The following is a 25712-nucleotide window of genomic DNA, read 5'->3' on the forward strand; positions in this document are numbered from 1 at the left end:
GGAGGGGTCCGAGAGGGAACAGGGCCACTTGCTGCACTATCTGCTGGTTTTCAGTCACTTCTCCCACCACCCACAGTCAAATTGGGCCCTTCTAGTGCTGATTCCTGGGTGGGTGGGTTTGTGTATATTCTAGGACCCTGCGAGTCTCCCCAACAAACTCTCCTGTGAGATTGGGAGATTCTCTTGCTGCTGCCTCAATCCCCACAGATGTTTTCAATCAGAGGTTTGAGGCTTTATTTCCCTGCGCTGGAGCCCTGGGTTGCACAGTCTATCCTGCTCTTAAGTTGTTCCTCCCGGTTTGTCTGCACTCGAATGTGGGACCGCCCAGTCCCGCCCAGTCCGAAGTCTGCCAGCCGCCACCTTGCCTACCAGCCACTGCCTTGCCGAGAGTCCTCTCTGCCCTCCGGTCTAGATGAATGTTTCTTCTTTAACTCCTTAGTTGTCAGACTTCCATGCAGTTCGTTTTTCTGTCAGCTCTGGTTGTTTTTTGTTTTTAAATTTGTTGTCCTTTTGGTTATGCAAGAAGGCACAGTGTGTCTACCTATGCCTCCATCTTGGCTGGAAGTCCTATTTTACTTATTTTAATCCTCACCAAAGGTTATGTTTTTATTGATTTTAGGGAAGGAGGAAAGGGGTGGTGGGGAGAGAGAAACATAAACATAGATTGGTTGCCCAGTATGTGCCCCAACTGGGGATCAAACCCACAACCTAGGTATGTGCCCTGACCGGAAATCAAACCTGCAGCCAGTTTGGTGCACCGGATGACACCCCAGATTAACTGATCCACCCAGCCAGGGTGAGGAACTGAATTTTTAATTTTATTTCATTTTAATAATTTCAGTTTAAATTTAAATAGCCACACATGGCTAGCCAGCTACCTTATGAAATAGATCCAGAGGCTTGATCAGATTCAGGGTAGGTTTTGTTTTGATTTTGTTTGTTAAGTCTTCCTCATAAGCGATACTGTGACTGGTTGTCTCTTTGTAATGTGATCAGTCGCCTTGATAATAGCCTGAATGCATTAATTCACTAGGGTTTGCAAAATGGTAATATTCTAGCTTTCCTTACTTATTATAGTTGGTAGTTTGGAGAAAAATGGCTACTAAAACTATCTGGAGATAAACCCTTTTTCACTGTCCTTGTTAGCATTTATGGGCTTTACAGCCCTAACTGTTTGTAGGTAACCATGAAGTTGTTGTATCTGATATACATAATACTTTATAATTTACTGAGACGTCAAATTGTGGTTAACTAAAGTTCTGTTTGGAAGTGAACCATGTAGCCAGCTTTGTTAATGAACTTGTCAGCTCCTGGGCATCTGTATTAAAAAATGGCTTTGTCTCTATTTTATGGCATTTTGCAGAGAAGTTTATGCCATAATGCTGTTCACAAATTTGTTCTTTACCAGTATCAAGGTATAACAGTCTATTTTTGATTGTGGTCAGTTGACTTAAAGCAGTTTGTAGAATAGTTTAGAATGAATTTATCATTTTTTTCATCTTTTCTATTTTCTTCTTTCTTTTTCTCCCAGGCTCCAGTTTGGTGGCCCTGTTTTACCCATTTTTGGTCGTTAGAAAATAGGGCCTGGACTTGTTATATTTGGACTTTATTGGTTTTTGCCAAGCTACCCAAGAAATGTTACATCAGTTTAAGTTAGATGTTTCCAAAGGTTTTTCATTTATTAAAGGAAGTTGGAAGATATTCTAGACAACTCATAAATCTAAAATATACATTTTAACCTCTTTTTATTTCTCATGAGAAAGCGCCACACAAACTTTTTCTTTTGTCAAATAGATATTCTCCTCAAAAAGTGAATCCCGACTAAAACATCTGTTGCAGCGAGCCCCAGATTATTGCCCTGAAACAATGGTAGGTCTTGTTTAACTTAACTGTGGGAACTTTTGTCTAAATGAAGTCATCGAATGAGTTCTTTTTAGATTTAGCAAAATTTTCAGTGTGAATGGGGTTTGTGGTCAAAGTAATGTTAGATTTATCTAGGTACTTTAAAAAGATCTTCACACAAATGCTAGGTAGAATATGTCTTTCACTTTTATTGTTTATTCTATGATACAGGTAAAAACAATATTAAATACAAATTTATTCTAGTTACATGTCATTATAATAGTTTATCTAGAATTTGGAATTTTACTTACTATATTGAAAAGTTTATGATAATTATATTAATTTTATATTTATTTTGATTTTGAAAAGTTGTATTTCAGATGAGGGGAAATATGTGATTTTTTCATTATTCCTGCCTTCCCATTTTCTGGTATACAATAAATGTATTACTTGCCTGTCTGAATCATGTAACTTAAATGTCTCTAATGCTTGGGTCACCCTCAGCATCTGGGATGCTCATGAACCAGGCTAAGAAAGTCTGAGCTTGCCATGAGCAAGCATCTTTAGATAATGGCAGCTTATTTACGTCGTGTGAGAGGGAGGGGGGAGATGGTGGCCACACAGTTCTGACTGATACATTTTCCTCTAGTCACTTTACAGACACTTTTGTCTTTGTACGTAGAGGTGGTGGTTACAGTGCACATCCTGAGTGACCAGACTAACCTTCAGTGCTGTTAGATGAGAAGATGGGAAAAGAGCACGATATCTTGCATATGTTTTTTTTCCCCATGAATAGCTGGTTAATACTCGTATTTTCCTAGAACATTGACTATATAGATACAAACATAATCAAATCAGATGTACATTTTTGTAGAAATTAAGTGTCATTTAGGTACTGGTTATCTACATAAAAGCCTTTTGGTGATTACAATTTTAGGTTGAAATTTGGAGTTGTATGAATTCATCTTTGCCAGGTAAGTAATAGAAGTGTAACATTTAGCACTTTATTTTTTAAAACTTATTGTTATTGTAAAATCTGTGTTATAGTCCTGTAACTTCAGTTTATCTGTATATCCTTGAGTTTCTATCCTCTCCTTCCCATAGGCACCCAAATTTTCAAATATACTTTATTCTCCTTCACTCAATACTTAGCTTTGTATTCTTGTCTCTACTTCTACCTTCTATTCTATCAAAACTGGTTTTGAAAATTCACCAGGATCTCTTAGTTCCTGAATCTTACAACTTTTCCTCTCCTTGACTTCCCTGTGACAAATTTGATATATTTTTAAGATTTTATTTATTTATTTTTAGAGAGAGAGTTAAGGAGGGAGAAAAAGAGGGAGAGAAACATCAGTTAGTTACCTTTCGCACGCCCCCAGTGGGGGACTCGGCCTGAAACCCAGGTATGTGCCCTGACCCATGATGCTCACACTGAGCAACACCAGTCTGAGCAACATTTGGTATTATTGACCACCATTCCTTGTGACTGTGCCTTACCCTTTCTTACCTTTCTCCTCTTAATCCACCCCCCTCCAGTCCTCTTCTGCCCCTGCCCAGGGACTGTGGTTCCTCTTGGGTACAGTCTTCCTTTCTCCACCCACACCTACTCTGCTAACTAATCAGCTCTGGGAAGGTGACTGTCAAATCCAAGGTCATTGTTTGTGACTTCTAGATGTCTCTACCTGGATTTCTACATCCAGGTGGTATCTGAAGTGCAAATCTAAAACCAAGCTCATCTTTTTTTTTTTTTTTTTTTTAGGTTTTATTTATTTATTTTTAGAGAGGGGGAGGAAGAGAGAGAGGGAGAAAAATATCAGTGCACAAGAGATATAGCGATGGCCTCTTGCATGCCCCTAACTGGGGACCTGGCCTGCAACCCAGGCATGTGCCCTTACTGGGGATCTAACTAGTTAGGGCTTTTGGTTCGCAGGCCAGCACTCAATCCACTGAACCACACCAGTCAGGGCCAAACTCACTTTATAGTTGCCTGTCATGTGAGTGACATTACTGAAAACCAAGTTCTCTTTGGCTGCTGTTTCCTTTAGCTCCATTGACTCTCAGTTTGTAAAATCTTGCATCTGTCTTCTCTACTCTTAGTTCAAGCCTTTCTTATTACATTCTTGGGGTAGAATATTGTAATGAACTTGTAACTGGTGTTTCAACACATCATAGCTACTCTCCCGAGCCCTTCAAAAAAAAAATCCCTCAAGGGTTATCCATTTCCATTGGAATGAAAGCCAAACTCCGTAGTCTGGTATTCATGGTCTCCTAGAATTAAAACTTATTTTCCAATCCTAATTAAAACTAGTGCCTTGAAAAATGGGAGTATGTTTTATGTATCTCTGAACTATGAAGGCTATCATACAGTTTGAAGTTTGTATTTCAAACATATTGTCTTCCTGGAATTTCCCACATCCTTACCCGTTTTCCTAATTATTCCTTTATCTAATGTCTTGTAAACACACACACACGTGTATATATGTATACACACATATGCCTATATACACGCATGTGTGTGCATGCATATATATACATGCACATTACTTTTACCAAACTGTAATCTCTGTAATGGAATAAACCATATGTTTTATCTATTTTTTAATCCACAGACTAACAGAGTTCCTTATACTTGGTAGAGGTTCAGCAAATTGAAATGCTTGTTGAAAAACGTAGTATTTTCTAAGAAGAAATAGCAACATGCATTATGCATTTTTATGCATTATGGCATAAAAATTCAGTTTATGACCTACATTGATTTTATTTAAAGTTATGTCTAAAGTGTGAGTGATTCTGAATAGCAAACAGCAAAGATAAAAAGAACTATACCAGGCAATGGGGTTAGATGGGAGTCTATTGCCCTTTTTACTTAAAACATGTAGGGATACAGAAGCTTATAATATTCAGTATTTTTAGCCAATTGTAACAATTGGGGTGGTTTATTTTACAGAGTGGGGCAAAAGTAGGTTTATAGTTGTTTATATGGAAAATAATACAATAATTAACAAATAATCAACAATAAGCTGTATTTTATGTACGCATAACTGTAAACCTACTTTTGCCCCACCCTTTATTTTGAGAGCTTTCTGTCTGTGGGCCACTTACATGCTTTTGTTTGTTTGTTTTGTTTTTTAGCAGAATTCTTCTATTTGTTGTAAGTCCTAGTTTTATTTGGAGAACTATGTTATGTATTGCCCTGAATCCCTAACACTTTTTTCAACTGTAAATAATAATCTAATGTATATATGGATTTGAAGACCTTTGTATTACGTGGAAGCAACATAAAACTCTTTTTTAAAGGAAATAAAGATTTTGCAGCATCCCTACAAGCATAAATCTTTTTATTTTCATAATTATTGCTTATATCTTGTAGGAGTCGTTCTTTAACATTTGATTGCAAAAAAGGATCTAAAAATACATTAAAACACCTTTTTAAGAAATCCTCACCCAAGGATATGTTTATTGAGTTTAGAGAGAAAAGAAGGGGGAAAAGAAAGAGAAGCATCAGTTGATTGCCTTCCGTGCACTCCCTGACTGGGGATTGAACCTGCAGCCTTTTTGGCGTACGGGACAACATTCCAACCGAGCCACGCAGCCAGGGCTACATTAAAACACTTTTTATAAAAAGTGATTCTATGATACCTCTTGGTAGCACAGTGATTTGGTTGGAGAAATAGCTGCTGTACGTAAACTGAACTAGACGAGTATTTTGCCCTATGATGAAGTAAACTATCAAAGGCGGTCCTGGCTCACAGGAGATATTTCTGTCCGTGTACTATTTTTAGTCTTTAGATGGCGTCATGTGTTTTACACTACTGTGTGTATTTAACATATTTAAATTCAGTACTATTTGTGCCCCTTTTTGTTTGTTAAGTTGGGATCTTTGCCTCTGCTTAGCAGTCTAAAGGTGAGAAAGGCCTCTCCTTGCTGTCCTGGACCTGCGTGTCCTTTACAGAGGCTGCCGACCCCAGAGTGAGGCTGAGAGGGTTTAAGGGGGCAGGGAGGTGAGAGAGCAGAACAAAGGACCTGATAATTATGAGATGAGGAGGGGCGACCTCCCCCCAAAATGGAAAAAGTTATTTATGAAAAGTTGTGTATTCATTCTTACATGTTTAAACTTCAGTCCCCTTCAAAGTGCTATCCATTTGATGCAGAACACCTATCAAGACACGTTTTCCACTGTCAAAACCGCTTTAGAATGTCGATTTTGATGGCTTTCGGTGATTTTGCCATTTTTTGTTTCACCTCTTCCACCTCAGCAAAACATTTCCCTTTGAGGACTTTTTTTCATATGGGGGGAAAAAAGACATTCAGTGAGATCAGGTGAATAGGGAATGTGGAGCACAGGGGTCATACTGTTTTTGGTCAAAAGCTACTGGAATACTCAGCGTGGTGTGGGCAGGTGCACTCGTAAATCACCCATCATGAAATAGGCAAATATATTGAAAGATCTTCAAAAACAATTCACTGAAGCCCAGCACAGCCTCTCACAACAATGCCAGCTGATACACTGATACTGGAACTCTCACCTAAGCGGGGGAAACCTGTACTACAAGGGGCCCACCTCCAGAGGATAATTCTAGGTTTTTTTGGGTCCCCACTCATATGCTATGAGGGACTCAGAAGAATGATAGTATTGGGAGTAAGGCTGAGGGGTGGGGGTTAATAATTTTGAAGCTTTTTTGTCTGAGCTCATTTTTCCATAGACACCTACTTTGATTTTTTTTGTGGTATCCATGAACCAATTTGGCATGTTCTTTGTGTTCGTTGCTACTTATAACCAAAACATTTGAACATTTTGTTTTTAAGGTGTGTTTAAGAAATCTGATGGCTGGGTTGGCTTAGGCTGCTGTGAACTGGCTATTACCGTGGAGTGTCGACAGGCGTGCAAGCAGGTAATACCAGACAGCTATGCTCTTAAAAAGCATGGATTACATTTTGGGCTTTAGCTGTGCTTATTTCTTGATCCTTGCCAACCTTTATAACTTTGGAGAGGTGACCCACAAAAACTGCAAATTTAGCATTTCTTGCATAGACCCCTTCCTTTTAGACTTGCTGTTTTTTTTTGTTTTGTTTTGTTTTGTTTTGTTTTCAGTTATGGCTGCTGCATGTAAGACCATAGGCCCTTTCTTATTCTTTCTCAACTTCTCTCTGCCACACAAAGAAAGAATATTCATCAGTTATGTAAGTGTCTTGTCACTATGTTGTATGCCTGAAACTAATATAATATTGTATGTCAACTGTAATTGAAAAGTTTTTTAAAAAATTAAAGACAAAATATAGGAACTGAAGCCTTTTGTACTTTGCCTGGGGTCATCCTTAGTCAATGCTGAATGACTCCAAATGGCCGTGTGAATTTGGGGTACACCTGGATGAGAGCAGTTGGTACCATCGGCCTGTTTTGCTTTCATCTTCTCTTCTGTCTTTCATCCAGGGTTTCCCCTGAGAATGTTCTTATATCCCTTCTCTGCTCCTAAGCTGAGCATGACTCTCACAGTGAATTATAACTTCTTTTTGAGTTGGTATATTTCTGGTCCAACTCAGGCTAGGCCCCTGAGTTCTTCCTCATGACATATATTTCATAGTGGTTCCTCAGTGCTGTCAGAAAACTGATCTGATTCCTTATATGCCAAGTGGTAGAAGTGGACTTAACTGGGAAGTTCAGGTGGACCTAAGACCACAGCTGGAAAGCCTTCTCTCGTTTTCTTCTTCTAGTGACTGGCCTCTGGACAGGAGTATGTGAGACACAGTGTCCCCTCACTTTCATACATACCACCGCACACTCTGGGCAGCACACAACCTAGCTCTCCACTACTCTCCTCCAGGTGTTGAGATGAGGCTGAGTTGCAGAGGATTGGAAATATAGTGGATCTGGTGGGACATAAAACAGTTGCCTGTTCATTCTGCTTCATGCTGTCCCCATCCTCATCAGCTGACCTATTCAAAATTACATGAGCTTAATTGATAGAACAGGAGACCAGAGCCCATCGCCCTAAACTACATCTCTAATGTAGTTTTCACATGGAAGACTGATACCATGTGGAAGACTAACTACCCTTCAGCAGGTTTGTTTTGGTGGCTTGTTTGATATAGCAAATGCATACTTAAATGTGGTGAAAACTTGCTATTTCTCTGAGTATCAGTGTCTTCATCTATAGAGGAGATAATATCTCCATTAACTTGTTAACAAAAATAACTTTTGTTAATTTCCAGGCATAGCCTTTCCTCTTTAGTTGGTCCTCTTTGTTATATGTGGATCTTTTCTGAGGAAAAGTTAATATGAGAACTTACAATATGAAGAGTTAAAAAGCAAAATATAAATATCTTGGCAGAGCTTCACAAGAAAATTTGCTGCAGAGAGGAGTTCGGCTAAAAAAAATCCATATCCTTCAAAGTTATCTGGTTTCTGAAATAACAAAAGGACTGTGTTATGTGAGATTAAAGCCATAAAAAGTTAGAATGAAGTTCTAGCATATCCATTAGGTTCTGGGGCTGATGTTTGTTTTAAAGAAACTGCATGAACTGTGTTTGTTGTATTTGAGGAACTTTAAACTATTTGAGCATAAGGTTTTTTCCGTTCTTTCTTATTCTGTGCTGAATAGCATATATAATAAAATTAATGCAGAAATTTGTCATCTTTTAGGCATCATCAAAAAATGATATTTCCAAAGTTTGCAGGAAAGAATATGAGGTATGTATTTTATTTAACAAATTTGGATATTCAGATGTTACCAGAATTGATAGAATCACTTAAATTTTAAAATAAATTTATTCTTACATACATTGGCTTTTATTTTACAGAAAATATAGCCTTGACAAAAACGTCATTTACCTTGTTTAGAAATGTTATGACTTCAATTGGCTTTTGTTGAAATTAAGCATTAATTTCAAAGAAATGCCTAAATCACATATTCAGAGGATTTAACCAATAATGTTTTCATAACAAAGCAACTGGTTGTATCCAAAGTTGTGAAATTGTTTTTCTTAGGTTCCATATTCTTTTTCCCTTTTCCTACCCCTCGACCCATCTAGGTATCCATTTGTATAAACCACCTTTAATCAAAGAAACAAAATCATATTACTAGTGTGAATAGCTTTAAATTTTTCTAGGATCTGGCATTTGAGGGTGGGGGAAGTACTAACTTACCCAGGCTGCATTAAATCTGAAGGACTGTTGTCTCCCAATGGTGGTGTTTTAAGCACTCTGGTATCTAGATGGGGAAGTTATTAGGTCAGGGGTAACGGAAGTGTTTTACATCCTGCCGATATGTATAGAAGATTGTCCCTGGTATGAAAAGGCTCCTTATTGGGACTACTTTGTTCTGTTTCTAGAACTCCATAGTTAAATGTGACAGTATTACTGTTTTTCATAGTATAAGACCATTTAATTAAGGATACTTACATGCATATGCCTCATTCATCATTTTTATATGTAAACACTGGCATTCGTGTTGCTTTAATAGTCTATGTTCTCTTGGAGAAGAAAGATAGAACAACTTTCTTTACTCCTATAGATTATAGTCCTGATATATTTTTTCTTTTCTCAAAGCTTACAATTATAGCTCTTGATTAATGTTTTTAAATTGGAGAACTTTATTTATCTTTTGTCTCTTTGTACTATTTGCTAACTTATATCTGTTCATCTGAAGACAAATTTCCAAATTAACTGCACCTCTCCTCTGTTCTTATTGAAAGGAGCCTTACTACAAAGAAGTAAAAGATCTTTTTTTTTCCTTATTTCTCTACCTTTGAAATAACTAGTTTTAGTTTTTCTTGAACAAAGTGGCTAACTGTGATAATCCCTTCTTTTCTCCCACATGATGTCTGACACTGTCCACCTCCTGTAGCCTGTCCTCCATTATTTTAGTGTGCTTCCTTCTCTTGTCTGGATTTCTGCATTGCCCTAGGAAGTCTGCCAGTATGTGTTGATGAAGGACGGGACAGGAAAGGTAAGAGAGATTAACACTGTCCAATGAGAGAAATACTAAGGGTAGTTTACTTTTCTGAGTCTATCCTCTCACTTGGCTTAGAATTAAGAAACTATTTTCCAAAAATCTATATACCAAGAGGGTTCTTTTATACATATAAAAAGTTGAACCTACAGATTTTTCAAGATAGTTCAAGACTCAGTTTGATTTCTTTCATTTATAAATAAAAAGAGAGGCAAGAGCACTTAGTACAGAAAGAGGGTTCTGCATTATAAACCCCAGATTAAAGTCACTCATGATTGTTGAAGTTTAGTCTAGAAATAACGCTATTTGTCATAAGTTGATTGGGTAAGTTTGGTGTAGTGCAACCTATTTTAACTGGATTGGTTATTTATCAACATCAGAATCATTTGTAAAACTGGGCTTTTAATATCTTCCTTAATACTAGACAGTGCCTGGGGTGATCTACATGTATAAACTATTCCTTTGGGCTTACAATTTTAGGGGTTAGCATTTACTCTGAAGGAGGGTTTTGCGTAGTGTGATTAGAGATTCAGAGAGTGAATGATTATATTCAAAGGAGCTAATGTTTTTCTTTACTGGTATGCTAATGCAGAAACCCTTTTAAGGGGATTTCCTAAGAAATATGGTTACATGAATAAAGTTAAATTATTTTTATTTATTTTATTGTAATAGTGTCATTGTTAAGAAAGAGAAATTTACTGTTAAGTGGCAAAAATATTTCTGTATTTATAATCATAAACTTATTTTTCATTTATTTTATTAAAAAAATATTTAGACAGAGAGAAATATCAATTTTTTATTGTTCCACTCAATTTACACATTCATTGGTTGCTTGTTCTATGTGCCCTGACTGGGAATTGAACCCACAACCTTGGCATGTGGGGATGATGCTCTCACCAACTGAGCTACCTAGCCAGGGCTTAAGGTTAAAAATTTTTAGCCCTGGTTGGTGTGGCTCAGTGGATTGAGTGCCAGCCTGTGAACCGAAAGGTCACTGATTCGATTCCCAGACAGGACACATGCCTGGGTTGCAGGCCAGGTCCCCCGTTTGGGAGCACTCGAAAAGCAACCACACATTGATGTTTCTCTCCATCTCTTTCCCTCTCCCTTTCATTCTCTAAAAATAAATAAATAAAATCTTTTTAAAAATTAAAAAAATTAATGCTATTTAAGATTTTGTTGGGGTTTTTTTTTTCAGTCAAGCTATTAGTAGTGAATTGGGAGATAGAACTGAAGAAATTATATAGAATCGGAGCACAAAGGAACAGACTGAAAGAAAGTTTAAGGGAAGTGGAGGATAGAAATTGGAGTACTAGAAGATTACAGAACAGGTTCAGTGTTTAAAGCAGCCCAACAAATCCCCAGCTGGATTATTAAATTTCATATGTTATAGATACACTTTATAGCCAGTTATTGATTTTAGGGAGAGAGAGAAACATTGATTTGTTGTTCCACTTATTTATGCACTCATAAATATGTATTCATTTGTTGTTTCTTGTATATGCCCTGACCAGGGATGAAACCTGCAACCTTGGCATATTGGGGTGACGCTCTAACTGACTGAGCTACCTGGCCAGAGCTGCCCAAGTTTTTAAAAGCAGTTGGAAAAAAAGGGGCATTGCATTTAAAGGAGACTAACAGCTGACTTCTCAATAGCAACAGAGGAAGCCAGAGACAATAGAAAGATGTACCTAAACTGTTCTGAAAGAAAATAACTATTAGTTTAGAATTCCATGTCTAGCAAAAAAAAAAATTTTTTTTTCAAGAAAGAGGGCAGTTAAGGTATTTCCAGACAATAGAAAGTGAGAATTGCCATTATTAGACCCTTTGCAGAATTCCTTCTCTAAAAGAAGTTCTAAAATAGTTGTAATTATTGGAAATGCAAAACAAAAAGAGAATGATGACAGTATAAAGTGAGTAAGTCACAAGACAGTTCAAACCAATAATGTGTTTTTAAGGTTTTTAAATGTTTTTATTTTGAGAGGACATTTATTAAAGCTGGGAACAGTGAAACAAGGAAGAACTTAGGATAGAAGCAGCAGTGGGAGAGAGCCTGGGCAGGCTGCTTTGGCTCTCTGGAAATGTTATGGAAGTGAGCCCAGGCAGGGCTGCTATTACTGACTTACTGGAAAGTCAGAAAAAAAGCGGGGCTTTGGAGACAGGTTCAGGACATTAGCCTGGAATGCGCTGCTGCTGCCCATGCATGCTCCCCTGGTTGCAAGTCCAGTGGGGACCCTTAGAGTTTAGGAGATGCGTGCCTGTGGGGGAAGAAGGGCTCCCCAGGAGGGAGAGCACACCTTGACTTTTTTAAAGAGAAAATACACAACAGCAATAGCATGTACACTGGGAAGGTTGTTTAAAGAAATAGAAGTATGTTGAGTGTTAGGTCTTTTTAAATGTAAAGACCTATGTCTTAGAGGTAGTTAGGAATATAGAACTAGAAAAGAGGAGAAGATACCATGCCCAAAGTCACCTGTGAAATAGACCTTGATTTTTGAGAGTGGAAAAAAACTCCGTGTAAGAAAAAAGTGTAGAAAAAAGTAGAGACCTGGGTTTTGAAAATCACTTCTTTTGAAAACTAGAAGAGAAGGAGCCAAATACTTATCTGGCGGTTCAGTAGGAGGGGACCATACCCGTGTTCAAAATGGAATGAGATGTTCCAAGGAAAAGAACTTCCTGTCATTAGAAATGTCTGAGCAAAGGCTTACTGGCTCACCCGTTGTGCAGATGGTTTCTACAGTGGACAGGTTTGACTAATGATCTCCCAACTCTAAGTTCTATTATTCTGACCACCACTTAAGAAAGAATACTTCCTGCAGTACTTAAGATTCTTAAGTACTGATTCTTTCAGCATCACACCTGTTTGTTGGAGTCACCAAAATTAACCAGTGGCTCGACCGTGACGTGGACACGTCTCTGTTGTGAGCATGCTCATTTCAAGGTTCTCCATGCATGTTCATAGGCTAGGTCCTTGGCCCACCTAGAAGTACTGGTCAGGCCACTGGGTTCATGAATGTGTGATGCTAGAACCAGGGTTGATACTTAAAATATTAAACAACTGGAATGCCATAGGCACCAACAATCAGGGCAGATGCCGGCTGTAAACCATCAGTATACAGGTAGCACATTGGCTGATTAGAAGTAAAGCAAAAACTAACTCATGTTTTTGTGAGTTAGGTTTTTTCTTTTAATTGTCTGTTAATAGTTATTTTCTTTCTTGAATGACATAATAAACATCAAGGTGCTCTGAGGCTGGTGAACTTCCAGGGACCTGGCAATGGCTGATGAGACAAATTTTAGTTTTGGGTTGATATATCCATTTTGTACCTTTATGTCAGACCTTACCTGCCCTTCTTTTAACACAATGTCCATAAATATAAACACCTTTCCATCTGCTGCATGGCTACTGAAGTAGAATGCTACAAATTTGTCATCAGACTTATATTTTCACTTGTTTCTTCCTTCTCTTACTGATTCTTCTTTATGCTCCTTTATATTCCTTTCAGATCTGTCCTTTTCATTTCTCTCCTTCCTTTTTAGCTGTCTTCAGTCCAGTTATTTGATGTTATTTCCATAGGGAAGATGAGAAACTGTGAAGACAAGTCAGGAGATATTTTCGTGAGGACTCATTTTAATCTTAAGGCATTTAAGTTTTAAACAGTCGCTAAACAAAACAAATAATGTTCTGGACTGGAGTGCTGGTCTGTGAGAATACTAAGATAAAATTAAGACTCAGGATATTAAAAAGAGGCTCTAGGAAGCGCAGAAGCAGAGGTGGTGGTGGGCCTTGTGAGTTTTAGGCTCAGTTCTGTCAGCGTTATCCTATCAACATGCGGCTAAATGCATAAGAGAAGGGTGCATGTATGCATTAAATTTTATTTCTGAATATTCATATGGTTCAAAATCCAAAATGGTATACAATAAAAAGTCTCTTTTGCCTCTTGTACTGTAGCCACTCAGTTCCTTAAGTTGCCAGAGGTATTTGACACATATGAAGGTGACTGTGTACACATAGTCCTCCTCTACCCCTGTGACACCAATGGTAGCCTGCCATACACTTTGACCTCCCCCTGGATGCCTGTGTTTGGTGCACATTTATGTATGTCTCCACGGGCTGTACAGTGTATCCTCAGGAAATGTCAAAGTTAAATATGCTGCTTTAAAGACTTCTGTGTATTAATTTTATTTTGTTACATTTTTCTCTCAAATTAACCTTGACTCTAGATTTACTATGAAAAGCATAAAGAAAAAGTTGAAAGAAAGAGCCCCACTTAGAGATAGGATGACAGGGATGTCAGCCCCAGCAGGGTTCTCTGGGTAGCTGGAGGCCTCCTGCGCCTCCGTGTGATCGGGGCTGTGCTGCAGTGGTTCTAAGAACAGAGGAGACAGCCTGCTGTGGGGGTCTTAGCAGAAAGAATCACGCAAAGCCCCAGCAAAGCCTTTAAGGGCCTAAATGTAAAGATTCTTTCAGTTAATGCTAAAGGAACTCCTAGAATTGTCATGATATCGTAAATAGAAGACTGAATGGGAGGCTTGGTAAAATGCTATATTGATTGGGTTGGCCGAAAAGTTGGTGTGCTTTTTTCTGTAAATTAAAAGACACAGTTTTCATTTTCACCAGTAACTTTATTGATTTGGATATTTTGAGTATGTCAGCTATCTCCCACATGGTATGATGTTGATTGTTCTCAGTTAACTTCTCTATTTGATCACAATCAACTTCAACTGGTCTCCCTAACCATGGAGCATCGCCAGAGAGAAACCTCCAGCAGCAAACTTTGCAGACCACTTTTGACATGGTCTGTCAATCACAGCACCTTCTCTACACATTGTACAAATCTTTTTTTGTGTGTTTCAGTTGCATTTTTACCTTTCTTGAAATAATAAAACATGATATGTTACAAATGTCACTTATTTTCTTCCATCTTCAATGTTTAAATGGCTACACAAAAATTTACTAGTTTTGATAAGTTAAATTCACGCTGCTATGACAACTGTCACAGTGCAATCTAACAAAATTGTTTCAAGTGAAGTTAAAGACAACTAAGCACTACTAGAGCCATCTTATGCGGGGAGAAAAAAACAAACTTTTTGGCCAACCCAACATTGAGCATCAAGTTGAGCCGTTACCTGCAGCTGATGAGCTCCAAAAAGAGCGAAACCTATTAGGTCCTGCAGTACTGGCTTAAGATAGTATATAACCTTGATTACATTCCATTTGTATATTGTTTTCTTTAGTTGTATTTTGTATTAGAGTTTGGGGAAGAGAATAACTCCTATTTAGTCTCCCAGGGCTAGTGTATTTCTTCTCCAGTCCATTCTTCTGAGAAGTCACCTGAATGAGATCTGATCTACTCCCATAGCTTCATTGCCCTTATGTGATGACAACTCCAGAATCATCTTTGATTGCTTCTTTTAAGTACTTCTGAATCCCTCCTGGATATGTGCACTTTTGATTTTCAGTTGGCATTTCAAATCACCTGAACTGATTGGTACCCTACCTACCTTCTCTACCTCCCCTTCCCTCTACCCTTTTGCTATATAACACCACACACACACCCCAAAAGAAAAGCATTTTTCTTACATGTCTAGCTTAGTTGTTCCAATACAGTCCTCCCAGACATATAAACTAAAAAATAACTAAGAGGTATTGTCTATTTATTTGTCTTTCTCACCATATCCCACCAATAATTGGCTATCAAGCCCTAAAGATTTGCCTTCAAAATATATCTTAAGTCAGTGTCCTTTCCAGTTCCTCAATTACTGTCTTAGCACAGGCCTTTATACCAGTTTTCGGGACAACTACAACTGCTGCCCAACTTCTCCTGTCATCCACTATGTCCACTCCTACAGTGGTCTCCCGAAAGACCAAATGCAGTTACATGACTCCCTTAAATAAAATGCATGGCCGGTCTTGGAAATTATAAATTGCATAAGGGAGGGAAGAGTCAGAAGCTAGATAGAGAAAAGCTTGATACACCAAACTAAGGAACATGAACTTTATCCAACAGGGGAGCCATTGAAGAGGTTTGTTAATTGTGGTTGTACCACCTGTTTGTTCTACATGGAAATATAGACCAAACTCTCTGAATCCATCCTGTTATACCCCCATTCAGTAATATGCTGGAACTGGACTCCCACCGGCTAGGGAGAACTGATTGTTAAATATTCAGGAATTTTGCAAACCAGCTTTTAACTTGAAAGCAGCCATGAGGGAGGTATTAATGCCATGAATATCTGCAAATACTGTGAGTCAGCCTCCCCCATAACCCCCTTGAAAGCTGATCCCAGCACACTACTACTCTTTTGAGTTCCTGGGGGCAGAGTCTCTGTGTCAATTGCCTTTGCATCTGTCATTCATTTATTCACTCAACATTTGTTGAACTTATACACCCCAAACTGATAGACCTAATTTGTATCAGATACTGTTCTTAGGGTACAGAAATGAAAGGATTGAGCCACTATCTGCAAGAAGCCCATAGGATTTAAAGAAGAATTAAATGGTTTGATATCCTGATTTCTATATAACCATAAAGCTGAATAAAGTTAGAAATTCAGTATGGTTAATTTGTTTGTTTGTTTTTAATTTACAGAATGCTCTTTTCAATTGCATTAGCAGAAATGAAAGTAAGTATATTATTGATGGTTATACAAATAGTCCAAAGAGCAACATGCACTTTGTAGAATATGATTTAGCTGTTACAAATATTGCCAAGGCCCTGGCATTACAACTTAGGCTGTTAGTAAACCATCTGAAGGAATGTGCCCAGCAGGATACTTCTGATAGGCACTTTCCTTGGGAGTATTCAGGCCATTCATGCCCACATCCTAATTGCAGATTTACAAAGCAGATACCGGGGCTAGATAGTTAGAGGAAGATCATGTCTCACCTGAGTAAATAGGTTCACTTTCAGAAGTGAAGCCCTCCCACGTGACACAATGTTGCACTTGCCAAGGGCTGCCTCTCCGTTCCTTCAGCAGTTGTTCATTGACTACTTGCTCTGGGCGGGGCAAATACATACAGATAGGGAACACACCCTGTACACAAAAACTCTGGGACATGGTGGCCATGGGATAGTGTCGCTGATGTAAGCGCTGTGGGAGTTCAGAGGAAGGACGGGTCACATCCGACAGGGGTGCTCAGAGTGACTGCATGGAGCTGGTGGCTGAGCTGGGCCTTGAAGGATGGACAAGACATTAAGAGTGGAGCTTGGAGGAAGGGCGTTCCAGATGAAGGGAACACAGAGCAGCTAGAGATAGGCGGCGCATCTGAGGAATAAAGAGTTGTTTAGCTTAGCTCAGCAGTGGGGTATGTCAAAGTATGATAAGGAATATTGGTTATCTGCACTTTATCTTCCACCCTTTCTTATCATGGCAGCATTCAAGATCTCCCAGATAATCTCTGACACATAATCTCATGTTTACTCTTGCTGGTGAGGAAGGGAGCCTATCAGGGAATCAGGAGATAAGCTTCCACTTGTCTCTTGTGCTCGGCACTCCCCTCACCCCCCCGACTTTATCCTCACTGACGTTGACAGTGATGAGTGTAGCCATTAATAATTGCTTTTTGTGATGAAAATGAGTGATTCATCGATGAACACAGAAAGTTTGGTAGTAGTTAACAATTCAGAAACTCACACGGAAAAAAAACTTACATGGCACAGTAAGTATGAAGCCGTGTCCTTGCCCAGGAAACCGAGGCCTGTCCTGCATTAGTTCAGTCCTAGTTTGGTTCATTTGTATATGGTTTTATCATTATTATTTCTAGAAATTGCCTGAATTCCCTCCTTATTATGTGCTCTGTGGAATTCACCAGAAATCTGATTTTAGTTCCTCCATAACCGTCTCTGATAATTATCAGAGATTTTCTACCTGCCTTTCTCTTACTCTTTTCCTGCCGTACCTCTGCCTTGTCTCCCTTCAGTCTCCCACAGACCCCTTGGCCTCTCTGCGAACGTCTCTTGCTCTTTTCCATTTAAATCCCACATCTGTGCCCCACCCCCCAGCCACTCGTCCAGCTCTCCCCAGATACCTTAATGGTCCTCTTCATTTTTTAAAATACGTTAATGCAGAATCAAATGTGGGTTTTACTTTGCAAAATTGAAGCCTCTCATACCAGTTGTGAGGTGAAGACTGTTCCAGTTTAGGCATATTCTTGCAGATGTTCAAACATTGTAGAACTTTCAGGTTTGTGTTTTAAGACATACAGTTATATAATTGTCAAATTTATGAAATGATCCTGACATCTCTTACTTTTTACTGGTCCTATTTTATAAATGTGAGACTTTGGGGTTTTGTTTTATTTTTGTTTTGCTTTGCTTTGCTTTGTAAATCTCCACAGATCTAATGTGGCAAGAAGCCATTCCAGTGGTTCCCAACGTGAGCGCCAGTGGCATTTTGGGAGACAGTTTTGGCTGGTGCGACTGTCCTGTGTGTTGCAGAGCATTTAATAGCCCTGACCTGCATTTGCCAAATGGCACCAGTGGTCCCCAAGTCATCATGAGAAGCAGAGACTTGCAAAAAAAAAAAAACAAACCAGTCATTACTCTTTTTTTTTAAGATTTTCTTTATTTATTTTTAGAGAGAGGGGATGGAACAGAGAAAGAGAGGGAGAGAAAGAAAGAGGCACCAGTTTGTGGTTGCCTCTTGAATGCCCCCTACCCAGGCATGTGCCCCAACTGGGAATCGAACTGGCCACCTTTTGGCTCCCAGGCCCTCACTCAATCCATTCAGCTACACCAGCCTGGGGAAACATTTCCATATGCATTCATTCTCCCAGGGGGATGGTATGACTGTTGCTCCTGCCCAAAACCACTGGACTAATCTCTAAGTTGGTCAATAGTACTTTTTTATACTGGTGGCCGTGGCAGTGCCTACAGGAGTGCTGATTTTAAGTATTTGTTTTGTATGGCATGGTTTTGTTTCTCAAATTCAAAAAGACACATGTTGTTCTATCATTGTTATGATGATTTAATGTTAGCAAATAGCTGTTTCCATTTCAATGTCATCTCCTCTCTCCCCCAGTGGGCTCAGTTTGTTGCAGTTACGCGGGCCATCACACAAACTGCCGCGAGTACTGTCAAGCCATTTTTCGAACAGACTCTTCTCCGGGTCCATCTCAGATCAAAGCAGTGGAAAATTATTGTGCCTCTATCAGTCCACAATTAATACACTGTGTGAACAATTACACCCAATCTTATCCAATGAGGAACCCAACAGATAGTAAGTAAAAGGGACATATTCTCATGTCAATCTTTGGTAAAATAGCTTGTGAAAAGGAAGTAAAATCCTGTAGATATCTGAAGGCTGGGCATTTGGGACGCACCAGACTTCCTCTGGAGTTTAGATTCTGCAGAGTGGATGTCCTGTCACAGCTAAAACATGCCAGGAGAGGTGGAGCTGGGAAGGGTGTGAGGACACAGGCACTTTGTATTGTGAGGTGGTAAAATTTGTTACTGTGCATATTTGGGAGAGGCAGGAGCTGGGTTATGAACATGAGGATTTTAAATAACTCTACCTTTTAATCTAGCAATTCCATCCTTCAGAAGTTGTCCTTCAACAAAACTTACAAGCTTGCAAAGGTTTATCTACACATATAAAGGATGTTTGCTACAACATTGGTGAGAAAATAGAGAAAAATTAGAAATAATCCAAATATTCATCAGTAGGGTATTGATTAAAAGTGATTAAATAAATCATGTATCTGTATAATAACAACACTATACAACCAACATAAAGAGTGTTTACATAGAAGTCCAAGATACAATAAGCAAAAAAAATTTTGCAGAACTAAGTATATAGTATGATACATTTTTAGTTATATACCTATGTGTTCCATATCATCTGTATCTGTAATATTTGAATTTTTACCAGTAAACAGTTATTATTTTTATAATTACCACATCACTATATGAGAAGAGATCCTGATACTTTTTAAAATGTCAGCTTGTACATACTATAATCCATTTTCTTCATTTACAAGTTATCAAAGTTTAAAGAACTGACTAATTAACCAACTAACAAAGAACTTACAGGATCTTTAAGCCAGATGCCAGTGTTTTGATTTATACTGGGATAGACTTCTTTTTATAAACTCAAAAGCAATGCTGTGTGCCTTGTTTGTCCATCATCTGAAGCAGAACTCTGAGGTTTATGACATCCTGTGGTGTGTCTATGTGACGAAAGTCAGAGGATGAGGCAGTTGCCACAAGTAACCATGCATTTCACAGTCTTCACTGACGTTCAGGCCGTGCAGAGGTGCTGCTGGAGCTAAGATGATGAAACAAACAAACAAAAAGGCAGAAAGACTTTTAAGGACAGAAGAACAACCATATAGAATGTCGGTGCTAATACATAGGAAATCTGGAAAAGAAAGGTACAAACATATGTCCGAAAAGATTATTTAGAAAGTCTAAGACACCTGAGAAAACTACTTCAAAGAAGCCCTCTGAATTCTATAGTTTGGCTGAAAATGTTCTTTAACTTTCTGATCCTTTGTAGAAAATTAAAGGTGGTAACAAACTGATATCTTGTCAGAGTTTGCAATTGTATTATTGGAATTACAATTTAGATTAATTAACTTGCATAGACACATAAAAGCTTTGTATCCCAGAGTGTGATGAAATGCGGTGTTTGTGGTTATTGCTATTAAAAGTAGTTATCACTCTCTCTCATTGTGTCTAGATGTAATCCTTTTTAGGATGTCATTTCTAGCATGAAACAATTCTGGTTTGATCTACAATACCTTTTCCAGGAACATAAAATACTTTGCATGTAAGGACTTCTTAGGTGTAGGATGACCTTTCAGTTATGCAGGAATGGTGCCAGAGACCCCATGTTTGGGGACGTGGAGAGTTCTAGTAGTAGATACCTCATCTATCAGCACACCTAGTAAATACCTTTATTTTACTGTACTGCAAGGTAATAGAGAATTTGGTAGGCCTTGTATACTGCAGATATTGACATATAACTCAGAGGAGTAAGGGTTTCCGGTACACCACCACGTGCTTTTGTTCTGAGGAGTACATGACATCAGACCAACTAATTAAGCTACTTCTATCCTGACAATGTAGGTTTATATTGCTGTGACAGAGCTGAAGACCATGCTTGTCAAAATGCCTGCAAGAGAATTCTGATGTCCAAAAAAACAGAAATGGAGATTGTCGATGGCCTCATCGAGGGCTGTAAGACCCAGCCCTTGCCTCAGGATCCCCTTTGGCAGTGTTTTCTTGAAAGCTCGCAGTCTGTCCACCCTGGAGTCACTCTCCACCCTCCCCCCTCCACAGGCCTTGATGGGGCCAAACTGCACTGCTGTTCTAAAGCAAACACATCAACATGTAGGTTGGTATCTCATTTTCCTTTATTAAAGCCAGTAGAAAATAGCATTTTAATTAAGTCTAGCAAGTATCTGTTATATTTTTGCATTGTGTAACTCGAGTTTAGAAGATATGAAATCTTCATTCTTTTATCCAGCAAGTATTTATTGAGCTTCATGTGTATATTAGTACCCCCTGTATTCTCAGTTTCGCTTTCCACAGTTTCAGGTACCCTTGGATCAGCCATGGTCTGAAAATATTAAATGGGAAATTCCAGAAATAAATAATTCATTATTTAAATTGCACACTGTTCTGAGTAGCATGATGATATCTCACACCATCCACTCTGTCCTGCTTTGCTGTGCTCGGGATGTGAATCAGCCCTTTGTCCACCATCTCCAGGTTATATGTGCTCCCGGCCCATTAGCCACTTCGTAGCCATCTAGGTTATCAGGTCAGCTGTCACAGTGTTGCAGTGTTTGTGTTCAAATTGCCCTTATTTTACTTAATAGCCGCAGTGCTTAATTAAGCAAGAGTAGTGATGCTGATAATTCGGATATGCCAAAGACAAGCCATAAAGTGCCTCCCTTAAGTGAAAAGGTGGAAGTTTTTGACTTAATAAGGAAGAAAGAAAATCATATGCTAAGGTTGCTAAAGAACTATGAAAGAACAAATAATGAAATTATGAAGAAATAAATTCATGCTAGTTTGCTGAGAGAGAGAAACCACATTCACATAACTATTATTACAGTATGTTATAATTATTGTTAATCTCTTATTGTACCTAATTTATAAATTAAACTCTATCATAGGTACAATATGTACATATAGGCAAAACATAGTATATCACAGGGTTCAGTATCCACTGGGGTGGTCTTGTAACATATCCCCTCATTTAAGGGGGTCTACAATATACAAAACATTGTTTTTGTACATTCAGTGCTGAAAGCACTGTGTTTTGAGGTGTAGAGGATTAGCATTGGCAGAGCAATAAATATTTTTAAATGATGCAATATGGATTCTGTACTTGAGGATATTAAGTAAGCTTACAGTTTAGAGGATGTTATCATAGGACATCTAAGGGATATTCTCTTTCTTAAATTATGAAACTTTGGATTAAACCAGCTTTTTGTATATATTAGTAAATAGCCTGGGTTCACTTATACTCAGAGTTAGGTAGCAGTGTGTAGGCATTCATTTGGGTGGCACACTTAAAAATAAAAATTTTGCAGTACAAATATAGGTTGGAGGAAACACAAGCTAAAGACAAGAATAAAAGGAGAACCCTGGCCGGTGTGGCTGAGTTGGTTGGAGTGGCGTCCCATAAACTGAAAGGTCACAGATTCAATTGCCGGTCAGGGCATGTACCTAGGTTGTGGGTTCAGTCCCCTAGAGGCCGCTGATCAATGCTTCTCACCCTCCCTCTCTCCTTCCCTCCCATCCCTTCTCTCTCAAATCAATGGGCATGTCCTCAGGTGAGGATACTAATTAATTAATTAATTAAAAAGAATAAATGGAGGTAACTAAGGTCATAAATAGAACACAAGTGAAACAGAAGTTTACTTTATTAGAGATATTTTGGGTGAAAAGGGACCACATATTGCTAGAATACCCTGAAATGAATCTGACAACAGAAGTGAAACCATTTTTCCTGTGGATTCAAAATTGGATGGACCTTTAGCAAGAAAGTGTGCCTACGGTAGTTCATCAAACTTTACCAAAGAGATGAAAAACCTAGAAAATATCCAAAGAAAGTTAACAGAAGAGCTTAAAGAGAAGTTAAGCTGGTCCTGTAGTTAAGGAAATTGGGTTGCTGATAGGAATTAGTCAATTATTTATGGAAGGGATGCTGAATAATTCTTTGACTATCCACAGAGGAGTTTGTGGCCTACAGTCTCTGAAGACTGGAGTGGCTGTGTTGTGTCAGGAGAAACTGAGTAAGAAACACCGTTGGCCCTCCCTTGCCGCAGCTTGAGGCTTTTTGTTTACCGAGTGCTTTCACTTCCATCTCGTTTTGTCCTCGTGAAACCTTGTATGATGATCTTCTCTCAATTTGTATAATTCCTGTTTATATACAGAGAACTATGAGATGTTAGACAATCTCTCCAAGGTGATAGAGACTGTTAAGTGCTAGAGAAAGAACTGATTTCTAGATCAAGGTGGTCCGATCTCGCCTTCCTCATCCCCATGACGTGTAAGCTCCATTGAGAGCAGAGAGCTTGTGTCTGTATTCACCACTACACATCCAGTGCTTTGACCAGGGCCTCACACAAAGCGGGCACTCCGTGAACACTGACAGAATGAATGAGCGAACTTGTAAAAGTAAACGTACCCTCCTCATAGGGGTAATTGTGGAAATCAAGATGTTATAGGAGTGAAGAATTTTTCTTGTGAGTTTGCATATTTTGATAGTATGCAAGTTTTGTACTATATGTTTTATACTATATTGACATTTGTATTACATTCATACATTTTAAATATTAAACTAATTGATAGAATGTGTCAAAACACTTTAGAAATAGTACAGATGTTATTTTAACTATATGAGATCTGTCTGGAAAAAGTCCAGCCATTGTTAATATAATGAGAATAGTTTGCACGACATCCATGTAACCTGACAGCCAAGGAGAGTGGACTGGAATGCACATGTGTGAACAATGATGACTTCACTGTACTAGTCAGTGGGGGTGGTAGACTCCATTGAGTGAGCATGTGTACTGTGTGACCATTGCGTTCAAAATGACTGAGTGAGTAGAGCAGTGAATCTGCATCAAATTTTGCATTAAGCTTGAACATTCCTCTGTGGAAACTATTAGGATGATTCAGAAGGCTGCAGCTAGGGGCAACTGGTGACTGGAAGCTTCATCACAACAATGTACCCCCTCATGCATCATATCTCGTGCAGAGTTTTTTGGTGAAATATCAACTCACCCCAGTGACTCAGCCTCACTACAGCCCAGATTTGGTGTCCCGTGACTTCTGGCTGTTCCCAAAACTAAAATCATCTTTCAAAGGAAAGAAATTTCAGACCATGATTGAGATGTGGGAAAATACGAGAAGACAGCTGATGAGTGATTGGGAGAGCTATGCGAGGTTCCAAGATGCCTACTTTGAAGAGGACTGAGGCATCATTGTCCTGTGTACAATGATTCTTGTATCTTGTATCTTCTTCAATAAATGTCTCTGTTTTTCATATTTCATGGTTGGATACCTTCTGGACAGACCTTGTATATATGTAGTCAAGTTGTTTTGTAATGATTTAGTACTCAGAATAAGAATGTCATATTAACTACAATAGTATTTAGAAGTTTTAGAATTCATAAGCCTTTATGTAAAGACTATCTTGATATATCTTCAGGCATATAAGTGGCTTTGGGATAGTTTTTCAGGGAGGAAGTAGTGAACCTTAAATTTGTAATGCTTATTAAAATGATGTCTGAGGACCATGTCACAGTTTTGCCTCCTGTGATTGGAACATAAGTAGAGTGATACATATCTTTGTGAAGACAAAACTGTATGCTTCACTGACTTTACGTAAAGGTAAAAGAGAAATCAGAAATTTGGAAGGCAATAATTTTGCCAAGAATAAGGATGTACAGATACTATAACTAAACGTCAGATTTAGCACTGAGCTTTCTAGCAACCATGGCAAAAAGGAAAGAGATAGATGATAAAAGGAGGCTAACTCTTTCACTGAAAAGATTGCTTTTTATAACTTTAAGTTCTAGGAGATCTTAGTCTTTTGGTCTCTGTACTTTTTTTCCCACTTATATTCCAAAGTAAAGTTTATAGTGTTTGAATATTATGCAAATCAAATTTGTATTCATTTGGCTTATCTTTATGTTTTTGCATTTGTGCTTTTGTTTCAGGGAACTATGCACTAAACTTTATAGCATGAGCTGGGGCAATACACAGAGCTGGCAGGAGTTTGATCACTTTTGCGAATACAATCCAGTGGAAGTGTCCATGTTGACCTGTTTAGCAGATGTCCGGGAACCTTGCCAGTTGGGCTGTAGAAACCTTACTTACTGTACTAATTTTAACAACAGGTAGGAGCCAATTATTGTACATGGAATGGAAATACTTTCTCATTGGTTATCTTGCTTTTAAATAAGGGAAAAAAACACTATATTCTGATTTTGGTTTTGCTAAGTTAAAAGGAAATAGTCTTTCTTTACAATTTCCTCTTTAAATACTGTATTTCATGTGGTAAATCACCTCTGGGAAAGGATGCACTATCACAAAGTTCCTTCTAATCTAAGGATACTTCAAGCTTCTAGAATTCATCTGCCCTCTTGTGGTCAGTTTACTCTGGAGGACCTTCAATCTGGGTGAGGTTCCCACTCAGTGAGTCCTGTATTTCATACAGAATATTTTCATTACAGAAGCAATTTGAATAGGTATTTTCCAAAGGTGTCATGTATGGTTAAGAAAAATAAGGGCTAAGAACTGAACGAATGGCTGAAGAAACAGTGAAGAAAACAGAGAAAGGACATCCAGAAGCAGAGAGAATTCCATATCAGAGAAACCAGAGTGGGAGTCTCTAAAGAAGAGGAGGCTGGTGTTGTGAGCTGCAGCCCGGAGATCAGGAGGGCAGAAAGGACAA

The 25712-nt window shown here is 38.5% G+C and overlaps 1 protein-coding gene across 3 annotated transcripts in view; it reads left to right on the top strand.

The window, feature by feature from the left end:
* RECK (reversion inducing cysteine rich protein with kazal motifs) overlaps positions 1-25712 on the top strand; it is a 61070-nt gene that overhangs the window by 11954 nt on the left and 23404 nt on the right. The window contains exons 3-10 of one of the 3 annotated variants that reach the window (XM_036021917.1): positions 1795-1869; positions 2780-2816; positions 6649-6734; positions 8483-8530; positions 16385-16418; positions 18816-19013; positions 20864-21131; positions 24976-25155. In XM_036021917.1, coding sequence (XP_035877810.1) covers positions 1795-1869; positions 2780-2816; positions 6649-6734; positions 8483-8530; positions 16385-16418; positions 18816-19013; positions 20864-21131; positions 24976-25155 — 926 coding nt within the window. Of the gene's footprint in view, positions 1-1794; positions 1870-2779; positions 2817-6648; positions 6735-8482; positions 8531-9686; positions 9789-16384; positions 16419-18815; positions 19014-20863; positions 21132-24975; positions 25156-25712 lie in introns of all 3 variants that reach the window. The other 2 variants (XM_028525866.2, XM_036021918.1) reach the window with 2 other exon arrangements.

Source organism: Phyllostomus discolor, chromosome 3, assembly GCF_004126475.2.
Source record: "Phyllostomus discolor isolate MPI-MPIP mPhyDis1 chromosome 3, mPhyDis1.pri.v3, whole genome shotgun sequence".
In the NCBI taxonomy this organism is placed as follows: Eukaryota; Metazoa; Chordata; class Mammalia; order Chiroptera; family Phyllostomidae; genus Phyllostomus; species Phyllostomus discolor.